Source organism: Lissotriton vulgaris, chromosome 1_1 (assembly GCF_964263255.1).
Source record: "Lissotriton vulgaris chromosome 1_1, aLisVul1.2, whole genome shotgun sequence".
Classification (NCBI taxonomy): domain Eukaryota; kingdom Metazoa; phylum Chordata; class Amphibia; order Caudata; family Salamandridae; genus Lissotriton; species Lissotriton vulgaris.
In genome coordinates, this window is record NC_141685.1 from 2100733845 (window position 1) to 2100753520 (window position 19676).

General features: G+C 42.1%; 1 protein-coding gene across 1 annotated transcript in view; it reads right to left on the minus strand.

Annotated features, from left to right (window-relative positions):
• DYRK4 (dual specificity tyrosine phosphorylation regulated kinase 4) overlaps positions 1-19676 on the minus strand; it is a 798647-nt gene that overhangs the window by 252552 nt on the left and 526419 nt on the right. Inside the window, exon 8 of the mRNA XM_086939068.1 lies at positions 8701-8782. Within this exon, the coding sequence (XP_086795194.1) occupies positions 8701-8782 (82 nt within the window). The remainder of the gene's footprint in view (positions 1-8700; positions 8783-19676) is intronic.

Here is a 19676-nt window from a genome sequence, read left to right on the forward strand (position 1 = left end):
ATGTGTTATTGGTTCTAATAAGTCTATGAGGGTGAGGCTGGAGACATGTGACAAGGGTATTAAAGTAAAAGGATTCGGCATTGTTAAGAGCAGTGGACAGTGCATACAGCACTAGTTTGTATTCCTCTAGGTTTGTGATTATCTTGGAGATGCTCCATTTCTGTAATAATCCCCTTAGTGCTCGAATGTGTACTGAGATCTACTGCCGTTAGGCCCGATTCGCAAAAGTAATCTGAGACAAAATCCTAATTTTACGACTTTCGGCATTCACAAAAGGCATTTAGTAGTAGTAAAGTTAGGATTCCTAACTTTGCTACTGCTAAACTGAGAAAAATCCTAACTTTATGACTTTTGGTATTCACAAAAGGCATTTAGTAGTAGTAAAGTTAGGAATCCTACCTTTACTACCACTAAACTGACACAAAATCCTAACTTTAGGACTTTCGGTATTCACAAAAGGCATTTAGTAGTAGTAAAGTTAGGAATCCTCAGATTACTTTTGTGAATTGGGCTCAGTGTCTCGGGAAGTATTTTCTAGTATGGTTTCATCTTCTGAATCGCCACAATGTATTCAATCAGTTTGAAAACAGGACTACGAAAATAGTAAAATATTTAGATAACTTGCTTAATGTATCATGTTTTGGTTTAGGTCTTTAATTTAACAAATCTGTAGATTATGTGAGTTGTAATGTTCTTTTGCTTCAATCAGCAAATTAATTTAATAACAATAATTTGGAGAGAATCAAGGACTGAATATACAGAACAAAAGACTGCTAGAGCCCAGTCGACACCACCAGCCATTTTTCGACCAACACCACACCAGTAGAGGAAAAGCAGCTGTCAGAGGATGGTACACAGAAGTTCACCACCATCTGAGTTACAAATTGGCTAGCCGTCGGGCTGACTGCCGTATTTCCTTCCGGTTACTTCAAGAATTTATCGACCAGTAGGGAAGGTTCAACCTGCTTAAGGTGAAGTTATACGGGAAGCACATAATACTCCTAAATACCTATTACCCAAATACTGATGACTCTGACTTCATCGAACAGCACTGGCTTAGGTGTTCAGCACTGTCCTCACATTCAATACTGTGGGTAGAACACTTCAGTTTGGTCTTCAACCAACAAGTTGACTCTCCAATCCTAGCACCTGGTTGCCACATAAGGCAGCATCGGTACTAGCTCCTTCTATGGCAACTGGGGACACTCTGATGACAGGAAGGAGACTCACATAATAAATGTTTATGCAATTTTATAAAGCGTGGAACTACCTGTAGGTGCCACTGCGCTGAGGACTGGACCCAAGAAGGTAAACGTAGCACGTTTATTGGTTGAAAAGCCATGTCTTTATTTGTCTCCTGAAGGTGAGCAGGGTGGGACTGGTCTTGATGTTGGGAGTTCCAGAGTTTAGTGGTGGCACACAGAAAAGATCTGTCACCCCATGAGGCTTTTTTTGCACGAGGGACAATGAGCAGGTTTGCAGTGGAGGAGCTCAGTTGTCTGGGGTGGTTGTACGGGTGGAGGAATTGTTTGAGAAAGTCAGGTCCGAGGTAATGAATGACCTTGTATGCGATGCAAAGAGCCTTAAACTTGGCTCTGCTTCTGACAGGTAGCCAGTGGAGTCGGCGAACCACTTTGGAGATGGGTTTAAATTTGAAATTTCCTGTCAGGAGCCTGGCTGCTGCATTTTGTACTAGTTGGAATTTGTTAAGAACTCTTTCTTGTGCATTAATGAATAGGCTGTTGCAGTAGTCTACTTTGGACATGACAAGTGTGCTGATTAGTGTTTTAGCGGCAGTGGGTGGTATGGAGGAAGTTTCTTTATGATTTTAATGATATAGAAAGTTGAAGAGACTACTGAATTAGCGTGGTACATGAATGACAGCTTAGTGTCAAAATGACTCAGAGATTTCTAACTTTTGTGACTAGTGATGGGGGTGGTCCCAAGTCTGATGGCCACCAGAGGGTGAACCAGGAGGGAGTGAGATTGCTGAAGATCATCACTTCTGTCTTGCTGGAGTTTAGTCTGGGGGAGTTGTTTGTCATCCAGGTGCTTATGACCAGCATTCCCTGCTGGAAGTTGGCTGCCACCTTAGATCCATTGTTGTGTATTGCCAACACTAGTTGGGTATCCTGGGCGTAGGATGTGAGACCCAAGTTGTACGTTTTAATGACTCTTGCTAGGTCCGACACGTAGATATTAAATAAGATCGGGCTTAGTGAGGATCCCTGAGGCACCCCACAAGGGAAAGTGGATGGGGGGGGGAGGTGGAATTGCCAAGTGTGACTGATTGTGACTGGTTAGCAAGGAATGATGCAAGGAGGGCACTGGCCGTGTGTGTAATGCCTAAGGAAGTGACATGGTCCATCATGGTGGCATGGTCGACCGTGTCAAAAGCTGCAGAAAGATCCAACAGGAAGAGAACCGCAGCTCCTCCTGCATCAAGAAGCAGAAGCTTTGATGAGGGCGGTTTCCGTACCGTGTCCCTTTCTGAAGCCAAACTGGGTGTCATCGAGTGGCTTTCCTCAATGAAATGTGTCAATTGGGAATTCATGACTTTCTCTGCAATTTCTGCTCGTAGGGGTATATATGCGATGAGCCTGTAGCTGGATTTGTCAGCGGGTCAAGGTTGATCTTTTTGATGAGGGGCTTAATAACCGTCCTTTTCCAGATGGATGGATATATCCAGTTTTGAACATAGAATTGAAAATTTTAGCAAAATTAGATCCTATGATGACAGGGCTAAGATTAAGGGTGGCTAACAAGTTGCAGACTGTCTGGGAAGCAGGGATAGGAGGGGTCAACCCTTGTCCTGATAGCTTGGAGACGACATGGAACAGTTGCTTGGCAGAATTTTGTGCTGATTTCATTTGATTACAGTAGAAATTGCTTTTAGCTGTGATCAGAAGGTGTTTGTAATTACCTAGGGATTGTTTGTAAAGGGATTTCTGGATGGGGTCATAGTTTAAATGCCAGCGGCGTACTTGATGTCTGCATTTTTGTTTTTCGCGCCTAAGGGTCTCGCTGAACCAAGGTGCAGAGACAGTGATTCTGTTATTGGACCTGTGCTTGGTCGGTACCACCAGGTTGACCGCGTTGTTAATCCAAAGCGTGTAATGTTTAGTAAGTAATTCAGGGTCACCAGTGGAAGATCTGGCAGAGATGCGAGAAGAGAAGATTGAAATTAGAAATTTGCACAGGAAAACTAGACACACCGGGACTATTAGCTTGGTACCTCAAAAGTATGCAAATCGGTGGGATGGGCAGAATACCTTGCCCAAACACTATCAGCCTTTGCCTCAGTCAAACTCAATCTGAAACTACCAGCCCTGATGCATCAGGCCTTCACCTGGCACCTACCCCCGCTGTTCCTTCTTGATACTACGTTCTGGGAAGAGATACAGCCAAGATCCAGAGTTTCTTTCAGACTAAAGAGGGTTTGGGAGACTCTATAGACACTACATGGAAAGCCTTCAAGGCATATCCACTTGGCATATGCATTTGTAAACAACATTGAGGCCATATAGCTATGCACGCCCAGCAGGACAAACTTGAGTCAGGACTTAAGGTCCTCCAGAACTATCGGTCATAATGTCCTGCTGCATGGGGCCTCGCTCAATTGAGAACCAAAATTGACTAATTCACTATGCTTGCAGGCCAGAAGCAGAAACATTCTCACAAATATTCTAGATACAGAGCCTACAGCGAAGTCAAGCAGCATGCTGGCAGTGCTACTGCTTGCCCATCGCTCGGCTCCAGCAATTACTCAACAGCTAAGTGATAACGGGCAGACTCTTTATGAGGTTGAAGATATTGTGGCAGAATTTGTAAAGTATTTTTCCACTTTACATACCTCTCTCACTAGTGCGTCCTCCGATGAATACACAGCATACTTTAACTATATTACTATGGCATGGCTAGAAGGCGCTCAAAGGCAATTTCTCGATTCTTTCCTTACTTTGGAAAAAATCAATATAGCGATTTTAGAACTCCCGACTTGCAGGACAGCTGGGAGCGATGGCTTCCCCGCGGAGTTCTATACAGCTTATACCCTTCAGCTAGCCCCTGGACTTCTGAAAGCCGATAATGAGGTGCTGGCAATGGACACACTTCCTCCCTCCTTCAGGAAAGCCACACTTATAACCTGTGAAGCCTGGCAAGCCTGCAGCGCAATGTAACTCTTACTGCGCCCTGTCTCTTATAAATGTGACACAAAGATTCTTGCAAAGGTCTTGGAGAATCAGCTGCTGCTACTACTGCTTGATCTCATCCTTCCTGACCAGGCAGGATTCATTCCTGGCAGATCCACATACCAAAGCCTTTGTATTCCATTTGCCATAGAACACCAACTAAACCCACAGCTAAACACAGTGTATGTCTTCCTTGACATTACAAAGGCATTTGACTCCAGGGAGTGGCCTTTCCTGTTTGCTGTCTTCACCAGGATGGGATTCCATTCCAATTAGGTTCACTGGGTGCAGCTGCTATATATCTAAATAGAGAGGGAGGCATTTACCTCTCTTTTTAATTGGGTGACTAGCTTTGAAGAAAATGGTATTCTATCTGGGCTCCTGTATTTATTAATTTAATTACCATTGAGTGTGAGATTACCCAGCGTGTGTCTTGGCCCTATTCCAAAAATGCATACCACATACCAATCAGGGTATCTAAATTAAAGTTAAAAAAATAGGTATTCAGACCATTATGAAATTTAGGCTAACTGGATTCAAGCCGAGGTGTAAAGAGAATGTATTCAATTCTTGAGCCAAAATCACAGGAAAAGCCTCTAGGTGATCTCTTCGAACTTAAGGTATAATAAGCATTACAGCCGATGTAGAGTAGAGCAGTCTAGAGATACAATATCTTTAAAATATGTCTGAGATGTAAGAACCATGAGTTGCTGGATATAAAGCTAAATGGGCCATACATAGGTCTTTAAACTGGCATCCTTTGTAAAGGGCAGAATCATAAGCGGAGAGACACTATCAAACTCTCTCTTCCCCCAAAATCAACCTGACTACTGCAACTTGCATAATTTGCTACCTTCCAATTTGGTACTCAGGCAGCTCAATAAATAGGGTATTGCAGTAATCTAGTCTACTAAGTACCAAGGTTTGTACCAACAGCTGCCTGGTACCAGCAGGGATTAGTTGTGTCATCTTCTTGAGATGTCTTAGAAGCAAAAAAACATATGGACATCAATTTGTTGAGGTGCAACTTGAAGAAGAGTCTACTATCAAATAGCAATCCCAAATTCGATCTGATGGGTTCTGGGTATGTGCTAAGGGAATTATGCCATCACATACGGGACTAAATGGAAGGGTTCCCAAAAATCAGGACTTGCGTCTTGCCTGAGTTAAAGCGAAGTGAGCCAGGTAGCACCTTATTTATGGAGCCCCTGAGTTGTTCCTGAAGTAAGAAAAGATTGCTCTCCATACGGATGATTTTTTGGGTATCATGAACGTACCCAACAAACCCAGCGTACCCATAAACAGGCTCCCTTTGACCAATATTGGTTGCACCCCTCCAACCTGCATGTAGCAGAAGAACATGCCGAAATTAGCATGGTGGAGTATACCCAAGCTTGGTACAATATTTGCTACATATCAAAGCTCCCCATGCTTTATGCACCTGCACAGTCATTAGCACATTATTGGCTAGGATGACACTTTTTACCTTGATATAGATTGAAGAATAAAAAGAAATAATATGATTTTAGCGATGAAGCTTGTATCTAATATTGGATTCTACATTTGTAATGCACCAACTCAGCATCTTGGACATTGGCAGCTTTATGGATCTGAATATGTGAATTGGTGAAAAATTTACTTTAAATACAATAGGGTACTTCCCTCATTTCTTCATTTGAGTATTTTATTTATGTGTATTTAAAGCAGTTGTGGGGCAGATCAACCCGAGCGAAAGAGCACTAGAATTGTAAAATACATTGTAACATATACAGGTGGGGGTTTACCATTTCTGCCCAGAAAGTGTGGTTTGAACCTCTCCCACTGATCCAAGTTACCCAGGAATTGCTGGTCCTCAGTCTGCTCAGAAACTGGGGAATGCACACAATGAGAGATGTCTACCCTGACTTTGTTTACTATGACTCCATAACTTCTACTATTGAGGGGACACTGACGAAATATTGAAACCAATATAGTGTAACATAAATATTGTGTCAAAAATATCATTTAAAAAAGTTTGTGTCCCTATCTTTATAATGTTAAGTACAAAAATATAGAAAAAAATATATTGTTTCACACGAATGTCATAAAAGAATGCATAAATGTACTTTCCTAATATATATGTGTACAGTTAAAACAGTGAATCTTAAATATTTGAATATATACCATTAATAAAATGTTAATTAACTAAATCTCGCTAAAAGTTAATACTGCATATAAATATTAACTTACATAAATACATATACATGTATATATTTAAATGCATGTATATAGATATATATATACATATATACACTCACATATATATATATTCTAACACAATTATTACAAATAAATATTTTACATTATAATATTTTAATTTAAGTTAAACTTTAATAAGCACGATATACATATATGTATATATGTAATGTATATATATATATATATATATTTAAATTTTACATGCAACATAAAAACCATTAACAATTCAATTCCAAAACATTAAATAAATTGCCAAACAAATAAAATAAAAACATTTTTAAAAAACTAAAAATAGTAGGAAATTTTTAAACAAATATAGTTATAAAAAATATACTATTCCCATGCCGGTGTATGCAACAGTAGAGAAAGTGAAGGAATCCGGAGGGGTTAAATATATTATTCCCACTCCAAACAGTGCAATAGTAGGAAAGAGTAGGACTTCAGAGGGATTTACATTTACTATTTTCTCTCCAGTCGGAGCAACAATAGGGAAGGCCTTGGACTTCAGAGGGGTTACATTTACTATTCCTACTACAATCTGTGCAGCAGTAGGGAAAGCGTTGAACTTAATAAGAATAAGATTTACTTTTCGCACTTCAGTCCGTGTAATAGTAGGGAAAGTGTTGGATTTCGGAGGGGTAATATTTACTATTCCCACTCCAGTCCATGCAACAGTAGGGAAAGCATTGGACGTTGGAGGAATACATTTACTATTCCCACCCCAGTCTGTGCAACAGTAGGGAAAGGGTTGGACTTCGGAGGGGTTACATTTACTATTCCCACTCCAGTCTGTAGGTAAACTACTTCACTTCAAACACAATACATATTTGAATAAACCCATTAATTCAAGAAAAATATAAAACTCTTCATCATAAAATAAATATATAAAAATATAAAAGAACAATTAACCAATTTATAGAATTAATATACTGTGTAATAATCAAATTTCAATTGAAAAAATAATGGTTATTTAATTATTACTTAACATGCCACCCTATACCCCTGCAAACCTAGCAACCCACACCTAAGATATAACTAAAATAAATAAGCATAATCGACTCAATATTTTGTCCAAATTTTGATACACTAGCAGACTGATGATGGGGGAGCATGAGGTAGTGCCTGGGTGAACCATGAAGGTAGACAATAATATTTTCTCTTTTCTGATGGTACTGAACCTGACCGCCAGTGTGCATCTGATGTGGTTGGGGGCTGCCAGGCTTGACCACAGTGGAATTGCTAATGCACTAGGATGAGATATGAGTCGCTTGATACTCGCTTCCACCCGGGTAGCAAATGTTTTTTGACATTTTATCTCAGTCTTTCTGTGCTTCGTAACTATTGTGGTTATGTGTATCCACTGCAATCTGCATATACTTTAGCATTGCATATCACATACTGCTGTGCTGTGTGAAATCTTATTAAAAAAATGTCATGGAACTTGACAGAACACATATAGTCCTATGAGCACACCAAACCAGGACTCCCATGGTTGACATTATCATTTAAATTCATAAATTTTAACTAAATTAGCGACTACTGGAGGTACGTTCAATCCAGCTCTACCAAAACGTACATAGGTCAACATTCAGAAAAGTTGCAAGTTTAAACCAATAATGGACTTTCAGATACCTATATCCAACCCACCTATCGAGGGACACCCTTGCTGCATAATGTTTCAGTGGCAAGGTAAAGGAGTGCCTGCCTCTGTATAGGCAGGAGTATGACAAGCTCAGGCACCACTTCGCTTTTGAGGGATTGTTAGGCTTGAAAGAAAGGAGCTTAGCTTTCCAAATTCTCACTGATGTACCAATGAAATGGACTTATAGCAGTGTAAAGGAAATGCTACATATGTATGGCATGGATCTAAGTTGCAAAACTAATGGGAGTAATGTGTGCTGATCATCATGAGACAGACGTAAAACAAGCAGTAGCTAATCGATTTCCCCTTTCTTTTGTCCATAACGAGAGTTATAAAATGGCAATAAGTACATAACTTATATTTTTACCTGCTCTAAAATACTTAAAGTAACAGAAGGTCCCAATGATTGGTCGCACGTCTGTTTCTCCAAAATCAACGCAAAAGGTTTAGAAATATTTCCAGAATAAATAAGGAGTTTTCCAATTAACCACTATCGCTTCAAAGAACACAGATCATAACCAAAACCAGGCATGCATGTTAGCAATTGATAAATCAGTTTATCTATTTTGCATAATTCAACAAAATATTTAGTAGATTGAGAAAACTGAAAGTTTTTAACTTTTTACAGACCTCGCTGGTGTTCATAGCAACTTGATCCAAAGTCAATAACTTTGATTGCAGATTGGCCTTTCTTGTACAGTAAAATGTTCTCCTGATGGAAGGAAAAGTCAGTGGTCAATCGCTGCAAATGTATGTGGAGCAGAGAAAACATTTTGTGAACATATAATTGAAGCAATCCTATCTAACTCATATTTGAAACTGTGTAGTATGAATGCAAGTAATGAAGGGAGGGAGTAGGTGGAAGTGAATTTGAAGGAGTGCATTACTTGATGATATTTTGGACAAATAGGCGTACGGCTAAATCTGAATGTGGCCCAAATAAGTCCTTATTACACAAATGGAGGATTTAGGTGTTGGAAATGGTAAGTGTTATCACAGCAATTGCAAGTCAAGTGAGGTCATAATGAGGAATATCATGCATATTCTGTTTTACCAAATCCTTGTGTATATAGTCTCAATTTTGTCTACTGCTCTTTACAATCTTTTTGGAGAAGTTGATAAATGATATCAAGGGAATCCATGTAGGTGGGTCAAGGAGCAGGGATGATTGACTGTGCAGAGGGCACACGAGGCTAGCCCTCAGCTGTCAAGTGCGTTTTCAGCTTGCCCATGTGCTCAGCAAATGAGCATAAAGAAACCAAACACAGCTGAACGTTCAAACCGAAAGTTTATCTGGAGTCAGAAATACGTACAGAATAAGGGATCATGAGAGGAAGTAAACAATTAAAGACGTTTAAATGAGGTTAAATCTTGGTGAGTGGGGAGGACAACAAAAAAGTAGTTCTTTATTTAATTTCCGCCAAACAGTGCCTACTCTTGTACACATGTTGCAGTAACTCAGATTACACCTCAATTCCATAAACTCATCACAAGAATACAACCAGCTAAACTTTGTGGAACTATTGATGAGGCACAACAATGCAAGTAGAGAGGCAGGTGCATTGAACGTGTCACATATCAAAAACAAAGCCAATGGAGCACGTTATTCAACCAAGTACAAGACACCCCCAGTTGGCCATAAATAATGGAAATTTTCTTTTTGTAAACTAGCATGGACAAGTTTCTAGCCCCAGTGTTCTTTTAATTTATCTGCCAATTCTGACAAATTAACCACCAACTCGAGAATCTAGAAAATAAGAAAGTTACAGCTTATGCTACACTACCACTTAGAATATGTTTTTAAAGTAGTTAGCGCATGTAGCACTCGCATCTAGAACGTGCCAGCGAAGGTGTCATTTTTGATCTGGGGAAAAAATCACGGGTCATGATTGCATTCATGATGTCGGGGCTCAGTTTAATAGAAGTAGCATGATGAGGCAATGCTACAAAGTCTCGAGATGGGGGCAACGTGTTCCGACAGATTTCAGAGCAGAGCCAGAATTGTGGACACATGGAAAATGTACCGCACAGAAGAAAGCAGGCTTACAAGATGAGTAGAATACTGAAATCTGGCCAACTAGAAACCAAAATAAGGAGCATGGGGTACACAGGAAAATAAAAACAGCCAGTGATACTAACTTGAGATTATGGCCAATAGAAATTTACGAGGACACCACAGTTTTGATACTAGAATGAGTTAGTTGTCAGGGCCTCTGAAAAGCAAATTAAACAAACAGGTTGTGAAAAAAAAGATCAAACGATGCTTGGACTCATTTGCTGCTTTGATTGGTATATAAAACATGCCCGGGAGCTGTGTGTGCACGCTAAAAGATTTTTTTTTTTAAAAGCACGCTACGGCCTGCTACAGTATAGAGAGGCGGGTAGGGGGTGGGGAGGGAGTGGAGGCCTGTAGAGTGACGCAATCTGTGGTGGGAGAGGGGGAGGGAACTGAAGCGCGTAGAGAGGCACGAAAGGCTTAATGAGGTTTGACAGAACCCACATTGCGGCTGTGTGTGTGCACGCACATGTGCACGCAAGCTTGAGGCCAGGAAAAGTCTGTAGTAGCACTTTCGAAAGCCACTCACTAAATTTCTCGCAGGGCAGCGCATGCGCTGGCTCAGCGAGACCGAAACAGGAATACGACAGCACAGCATCAGAAATGAGTGTCTACACACCCAAAAAGAGCATTATTACAATACACTGTGCCGACAGCCTGCGTAATACTATTTTATACAAAGATATCAACAATAGACACAGATAACTCGAGATTGGTGACACGTTCAGTTGATATTGATTATAATGCAAGTATGTCAAGGAAAATACATGATCTAATATTCAAACAGACTGCATAATGTGTTAATTGTTCAAAATAAAACAACGGATATACTTAAAATGATATACTTATCAATCAAATTGAGTTTTCCGTTTGAAACATTTATTAGTTTTTTTTTATAAAAGATGAGAACATTTTATAAGACTGACCCGTTTCACAATAAACGTAGGAAAAACATATATAACATGAAATGTCATAGCCCTGTCGAAATGTAATGCAAGTATTGTTCCTGCTATGGCACGGGAAGTGCATGTTTGCTACGCGTGCCTCCAGTTAGATTCATAAACTGGGTAAGTATTGTGTAGGTTAAATGCTTTATTTTTTCAAATTACGATACGTATTCTAGTTGCTAGATCAAATACAAAATATATAAATAAAGAGGAGCACAATTGAATTTCACAATTTGCCTCAGTTTCAACGGAAATTCACTTAAAGTGTGCAACAGATCAATCTAAAAAAGCTGGTAGCGACTGAAAGACGTAGCCGGATAGTGAGAAAGTGCAGACTTGTGTTTGTTTTATTTGTGACTCTTTTGTCTCCGTCGCATTGAATTTAACATTGACGGTATTTTCTAATGTGAATAAATGCTAGAAATCCGCATTTTTGCTAGCTTTATTACACCGATTTAGGTGATGTTTCATAGAGCTCCCAGTGGAATGAAAAAGAATGCCCTTCTAGCTCTCAAGGGTTTTTTTCACAACATACGTAAACGTGAGCGTAGGACCGATTTTACACTCGTTCCGAGACGCTGTTGTATTTGTGAGTGATACAAATGATTTCCATAACACAAATCATATCAAACTGCAAATTGTCACTTCTCCCCTACAAAGCCCCCTATAACATGATAATCGCCAACATGCTCTCCAGTTATCATACAGCGCGTTCATCTTCAGTGCAACCGGACTTTATACATATATAAGGGCTTGTTTAGGATGCAGTGTCAAAGTAAGAAGATTAGTGAAGCATTCAACCGGTATGAGGTGTGGTGCCAGTATCTAAATGGACATGGAGTAATCTTAATAACAGTAATAACTCTTATTATTGTTGTTATTATTATTGTGTAAATGTTGCACATCACAAACTAAATTGTGTGTTGCAGATTGCCTTCCAGCACTTACTCGTTTCTAGATCAAGGCGCTATAAAAGCAGAGGGCTACAAACATAGCCTCGAGGGTGCTCAGCAGTGGAGAGCACTGAGACGAGATCAGCGGTCGTGTGGAGATGAGGCCAGCGGTGGGTACCCGCGCGCTGGTGGGGTAAAGAAGAGAAATTTAGCTTTATTCTCGCAGGCACGTCTTTAATTGGAATAGACCGGTTTTGGGGGGTGCACGATGTAGGTCATCGGCAGAGCTCTGTTATTTCTGCGATGTGCGCTCCCCCGGATCGGGTGTTAAAAAGGGGTCCCAACTAAACCAATACTTAGGTTAACGGGAGGAGTCCTGTGACGGAATTTAGAGTTGCACATACTACCCTTAATCCCGACACTCATGTTATTCGAGAACTCTGGCAAAACATTGTATTCCCTTCGATAGAGAACACAATGTTCGGAAACTGAATTGCTCATATGCACATAGCGACCAGGAACGAGTAAGCTGCAAGAAATGTTTTATTTACGGGCAGCTCCGTTGGTGTGCCGTCTCTGTCATGCAGGCCTCTGCCCTGATCAGCAGGGTTCGAGTCCGCTCTCAGAGAGTTCCTGTCGAGGATCGTGGTTGCGTAAATTGCTTTAAAAGTAGTGATTTATAGTTTGAACAGGTAGAAATATGTCAGAATACAGAGACAACACGCTTCAAGTGCCATACAATAGAACAAATAGTGTTATGCACAGCGTATATGTCCCTTGAACATGCTTTACCTTTTCTTTGTATTAAAACACATGGGGCCTTATTTATGAAGGCCTTGCGTCAGTTTTGCCCCACCGGTGCGTCACTTTTTGTATAAAAAATGCGCCTCGTTGCGCCATATTTAAAAAGTGACGCATCTAGGTAGATGCGTCACTTTTTAAACCCCTGCGCCACATTATACCTGCGTCAGGTATAATGTATGCAGAGGGGGCGTTCCATCGCAAAAAGCCTCGTAATAGTGACGCAGTGAAATCTATGAAATTTCACTGCGTCACTTTTAGGACGCTCTTGCGTCAAAATCTTGCGCCTGCCTCACAGCAGGCGTAAGACTGACGCAAGCCCTTTCACATGGGGCTTTCCCCATGTGAAAGGACGCATTGCTGGAGTTGCGTCACTTTAATGACACACTCCAGCAATGCGTCACTTTTGCGCTTACAGATACGTCAGAAATACTGACGTATCTGTAACTCCTTGCGACATGATGCGTCATACATTAAATATGACGCATCTGGAATGTCGTAAGGAGTGCGCAGTGAAAAGTGACGCATCGCTGTTTTCACGCAGCGATGCGTCACTTTTCATAAATGAGGCCCATGGGGCCCGACTAGCCGAGATGTTGCTATGGTTTACACGTATTTCATTCATGACTCACTCCATCCACGGGGAAGTGCTGAGTATTCATAACTTACACCTGCTCAGACTATTTATAGTTGGTTTACACAGGGGGTGGCTTATAGAATTATGAGGCATATGCCAATTTTGTTATGTGAAAACAATGCATTAAAAGCCAGGCGTTTTATAAACCGAAGCAAGACCTGATTCACAAAAACCTTGCAGTAAGTGACCCTTTAAAGTTCCCAGCTGGGGGCGGCCGATCACCCTCTCCCCGCACAAGGTCATGTCTTGGGGTTCTTCATTGTGATTAGATATTCTGCTGGAGGGCTGTCTCTATCTAGCATTCTGAGGCATTTCACTTACTTTTTGAAACCTGGGAGCAGCAATATTGTCGCAGTGTCCCCAGGGCGTCAAGTGTAAGCGTTTTTAATATTATATACAAGCCATGGCTGCTGCTTATTTATCTTAGGCAGCAAACAGTTATTGACAGGAGTGCCGCGCATGGGTCGTGTGGCTCACAATGATGGTCACGCATGTGCTAATGTTTTGTAACAAAGAAAAATAAGTGTATGTGTACGGTAATTGATACCTGCATCAATATTAACGGAAAGGCATTGTCTGGGGTGGCTTGGGTTTCTGTCTGCTTCATTTCACCACTTGAGTCATGGTTTCACAGACATTTGGCATCCTTCGATATTGCCTCTGAAATCTGAGAATCGTATTTGGTCCCAAAAATCTCTAATTGATTTGTTGCTGGGTGAAATGTGTTATTTCACAGTTATAAGTTTAAGTATAGCCATTCATTTTACAGTTAAAACAAGCTGTGAAATTCTCTCTGCTAATACTCTCTGTTTGGGTCCTCCATGCGAGTAACGTGTATCTAAGTCCAGGGCGGAGCAATGGTGCGAAGTGGAATTTGCAGTGCCAGCCAGTTTCCCTGTACCTAAATTGTCTTCACCTGGGTATTCAATCAATGGGAATAACACACATAACACTAAAGGTTTGTTAGTTTTATTATGGGCTTGGAAAACCAGTAGTGTGTAAAAGACTCGCATCTCATTTATTATTATGGGGAGACCTAAATGCTAAGCTCATCAAGACACCTGGGGGAAGCAAAAATTAGTGTGCCGCTGATGTTGAGAGTGCGCCAAACGGGAGCCGCTTTCCACCTAAACTTGAGAACTACCCAAGTTCTCTGTTTCTTTATTTCATAATTTTATGCAGCACTTTATTTCTGATCTGGTTTTGTTTAGACTTAAACTTGGTGCTCCCTTGGGTAGGGCCAGAACTATACCTCTCTGAGGGCTATAATGAGATGAGCGGATTTAGTGTGGCGCTGATGTTGTGGGTGCTCTATACGGGAGCTGTTTCCCACCTAAATTTGAGGCCTACTCAGAGTTCTCTGCTTCTTTATTACATAATTTATGAAAAGCTTTACTTCTGAACGGTTTTTGTTAGACTTAAACTGGGTGCTCCCTTGGGTAGGGACCGAGCTATACCTCTCTGAGGGCTCTAATTAGTGTGAACCACATGTCAGGAGTTACTGTTAATTATGTCAGGTTGGCTTGGCTAGTAATTTTGCCAAAAGCCAGAGCTGTAGTTGTTGCCGCTGATGTTGAGTGCTCTATACGGGAGCTGCTTTCCACCTAAATTTGAGAACTACCCAGGGTTCCCTGCTTCTCTATTGAATAATTTATGCAGCACTGTATTTCTGAACGTGTTTTGTTTAGAATTAAACTGTGTGGACTCTTGGGTAAGGACAGAGCTATACCTCTCTGAGGTCTAATGAGAGTGACACACATGTCAGGGGTGGCTTTTGATCATGTCAGGTTGGTTTGGATGGTAATTTACCAAAAGCCGACGCTGTAATGTTGTGCCTGGACTGGTAAAGGGCTTTTGGGCCATTTTACAGCTCGGCACGGATAGCAATGTGCTAATCATATGCTTAATGACTTTGCTGCTGAACTGGCAAAGACGGTACCCCTTTCGATCTGAGATCCTATGCCTAAAGACTTTGATAGTAAAACAGACATTGTAAGTGAGGTTAGGGGTAGGCAAGTGGGGCTATGCCACTGAGAGACCCTTATCTGTATCCCATGCACTTGCAGGGCAGAACTGATGGTACAGTGGTAGTTCATAGGGGCCACTAGTGCTTTTTCGCAATGATAGGGTTAGTTCCCTCACTGTGGTGCTTTGATTTCTAATCTCAGGGACGATGATGGGAATAGAAATAGGGACATAGATTCACCAGTAGATTGCTAATTGACAGCACCATGCAGTCACCGAACAATGTTCTTACTCGACAAGACGTACCAACAATGTTCTTATTGGATGAAACTGCACACGTCATGGCCAGTGAGCTACATTACCACTTTGTTTAGGTCCCTAAAAAAACTTTTTATTAAATCTCTCTCTAAAAGGGGTGGTAGGGGGAACAAGAAAATACTAAACTGGTTCAATGATGAGTGCCGTCGGACTCATGTAGAACTGTTTAAGGCCCTAAAACTTAAAGATCTTGGTTTAATAAGGTCCTGTAGGAAGGCATTTAACGATGCCAAACATAGAGCTATGGTGAACTGGGATGAAGAACGGTGGATAACTCTAACAGAAGCATGTAGCTCCAAGAACTTTCAGCAGTTTTGGCACTTACTTAAATGGGGCCTGTCCCAGGATGACCGGCCAAGCCCATCATCGGTAGGTCAACAACAATGGGTTAGCTACTTTGAGAACCAATTTAACCCCTTCGATGCTGATGACAGAACGGTTCCGTCATCAGCATCGGCTGAGCTGTGCTGATGACGGAACCGTTCCGTCATGACTCCGCCCGCGCAAGGCGGAGTCAGCATGGGCGGGGAATTCGCGCCGCACGGATGCGGTTAAGGGCCCCGGTAGTACACAGGATAACATCTGCTGGCCACTTTCGGTTGATCCTCTTGTGTTTACAAGCACTGAAGTAAAATCTGTCCTGCAATCTATTCCAAGGGGGAAGGCACCCGGTCCAGATTGCATTCCAGCTGATTTATTTCAACAAGACCAAGACCTTTGGGTTCCATATCTGGTCCAGTTGGTTAATGCCTTTGCCACTGGTGCCAGAGTCCCCGAATCCTGGGCCGGGGCTGAAATCTTGCCCATATATAAGAAAGGTGATCGGTCGGTTCCTTCTAACTACCGGCCGATCAGCCTCATAGACGCAGTGCAAAAAATCATAGCCCGTCTTGTCCTTGCCAGGATACATGAATGGATAGATGAATATAATATTTTAACACCACTTCAGGCTGGATTCAGGTCTCATGTGAGCACCTTAGATCAGGCCTATCGTTTTATGCTTCTCTTTTGGAAGACGGTCTTTTTAGGTAAGGGCAATTTATATGCAGCCTTCGTTGATTTAAGGTCTGCTTTTGACCTTGTTCCGAGGGCTGGGTTATGGAAGTGCTTACTAGATATGGGTATGCCAGCCAATCTTGTGAGCCTGCTTATTACCCAAGTACGCTGGGGCAAACCAGGGGAGGTGACAGACAGGTTTGTTGTGGCCAAAGGTGTTAGGCAAGGATGTGTTTTAGCCCCTACCCCTTTTTCTTTATATATTAACAGGGTTATCAATTATTTTGCTAATCACCCCACAGACGCCCCGTCATTAGCAGGAATGAAAATTCCCCTGCTCATGTTCGCCGACGATACTCTTTTGATTTCAAAAACCAGACAGGGTCTCCAGCAGGCCCTGTCTAGGTTTGAGTTATTTTGTCGCGAACATGAGCTTGAGGTAAATGTATCCAAGACTAAGTTTATGGTCTAAAGAGGTCACAACCAGATCAGCGCAAGGGTCACTATGGGGGGTAGGCCCCTGGAACAAACGAAGCTGTTCACCTACCTGGGAGTTACATTTAGTGGACACATCAGGTTGAGCTTACGGCCCTAAAACACATGCAGATAGGTGGTGCGCTGATCAAAGAGCACAAAGGCTCTTTTACTCGGCCTATTTCACCCTTAATCAAGATCTATGGTTCCAAGGTTCTACCTTCTGTTTTATACGGGGCGGAACTATGGGGCTTTAGTAAATTGGACCCGTTGAGAATAGCCCAAAATAAATTCCTCAGGGTGGCTACTGGTTTGCCGCAGTCTACCCCACGGATCCCGCTTATGTATGATCTTGGGTGTTTACCGGTGGAGGACCAGGCAAGATTTCGCCCATTGGCATTTTGGAGACGCCTATGGACGACGCCGGAACTCAACTTTTATGCTAGGGCATGTTTAGATGTCAGAGACCTTCCTGGCTCTTCGAACATTGGCTGGTTTAGGGATTTAAGATCATCCCTCTATGCTCTAGGGTACAGCGAACTGTGGTTAGCTCCTGAATCCGCAGCTTTTCCCTCAAAGAAAACCTTAAAAGTGCTCTATTGGGACTGGGTGTCCTCAAACAGACATCGGAGATTGCCCTCAAGCAATCTTACTAGCTCATTCATTGACTTTAAAGATGCCCCCAAGCTTGAAAAATATTGGGACTTGATTACTAAACCAGTGGATCGCAAATTGTTCCACCAGTTTAGATGTGGTTCGCTTCCATTAAGGGAGTTCACCAAAAAATGGGGCTCGGGCGGGTTAGGGTTCTGTCCAAACTGTCATGGCCAGGGTGAAAGTTTAAATCACTTTTTGTTTGTATGCCCTTTGTATGCCGCCGCTAGGTCCAAATGGCTTAGCCCGGTCTGCAGAAGCCTGGGTACTCGCTCAGCTATTGAGGCCAGTAGAATTCTAAGAACTAACATATCCCCATTAATTGTAGTAGGTGTGGCAAAATACCTAGGATGGGCGTGGACGCTCAGAATCAGGCTCACCAAAAGCAAATAGCTAGTCCCTTTTAATGATTTATGCTCATTCATATGTGATTAGTTTATTGCATTTTTCTGGTCTTCCTGGCATTTATTTATTGTGTTTTCCTAAATTCTCATACCCATTTATAAGAAAGTCTGTCTAATTGATTTAATATGGTATTAATGTTTTTATCAAAATTATATATTCTCTTTTATGATGTATATATTGTATGTATGTCTTTTATGATGAAACAATTGAATAAGGACTTCTTAAATGGTAATGGCTACATTAAGAATTTGGGGCCTGTGTGACGAAAGCCATTGGCACCATGTGCTGGTACACTACCACGTATGTGTTGTCGGACTTCGGGAGTACCGTTAGCATCGGCCTGGCTAGGAATGTAATTGGCTGCAGCATAATTGTTCGATAGCCATGAATGCACTGTGTCACTGCACTTCACACTGTGTACTATTCTTTAATGAAGGTCATACTACCGGGCACCCTCTCCGTAACACTAATTCAAACTCTCCACATGGGACACATAGTGATGCTATGCAAAACACTTACAGTTGGAAGTGTTAATGGGAATGCATTGGGCGCTAATCTTAGCTAAGACTTAGCATGTGAGGGCAATGTAATACAGGCATGTGTACTGCAGTTATCGTCAGGAAGCCAGAAACACTAATTGTTTGTATTTGTCTTTTCCATTTATGAATGGCCGGATCCATGGCGGATATCTGGGAAGTGCTCCACACCGCAACAACTGCAACATGTGGACATCCAAAGGGATGCGTACGTCAGGTACAGGAATGCCAAGCAACGGCGTCAAGTGTGATGGGCAATCGATCAACGACTAAGGAGGTGCCAACACTGGGTTGATTGTTTATTGGTGTGTTAACCCTAGATTTGGCTGGCGGCAGTAATGAAGCGGGATGTTGCTTCACATAAGATGGCAGTATGTTCCTTATCAGGAAACTGTATTTCTACAGTAACGGCGCCTGTGCTCGCAGGGCCACCGTGGCTGTCATAGTATATTCATAGGTTACCAATTGATAGGGCCAACAATAGTAATGGGGCAATGCACAGGGGTGTGCCTGGCCAGCCTGGCCAAACCCAGGAGTAATAGGCCATTGCAACACCTCAGCACCCCTTGTTGGGAAGCTGGACTCTGCCTTTACGGGGGCCCGAGCTCCCAGTTGCCATTTTAGTAGACACAGCGCGTTTGGGGACTTCCATTGTAAGGAGGTAGACATACACTGACGGGTAGCCTTTTCAGTTGCACTGACAGTGGGTGGCAGCGTCAGGAGCGCTGTGTCTTATTGGGCGCAGCATAATGCCATTCAATTAAGCCCATCTGGTGGACTATGGCGGCACGTTTAATTTCCCTGGATCAGTCAGCCATAGCATAATTAGCATGCATTTTGGGGGGGGGCCTGAATGAACAGGTACACCAGGACCCCTGGGTAGAAGGGGGATCGACATGTCTGTACTCGGAGTACACCCTGGCG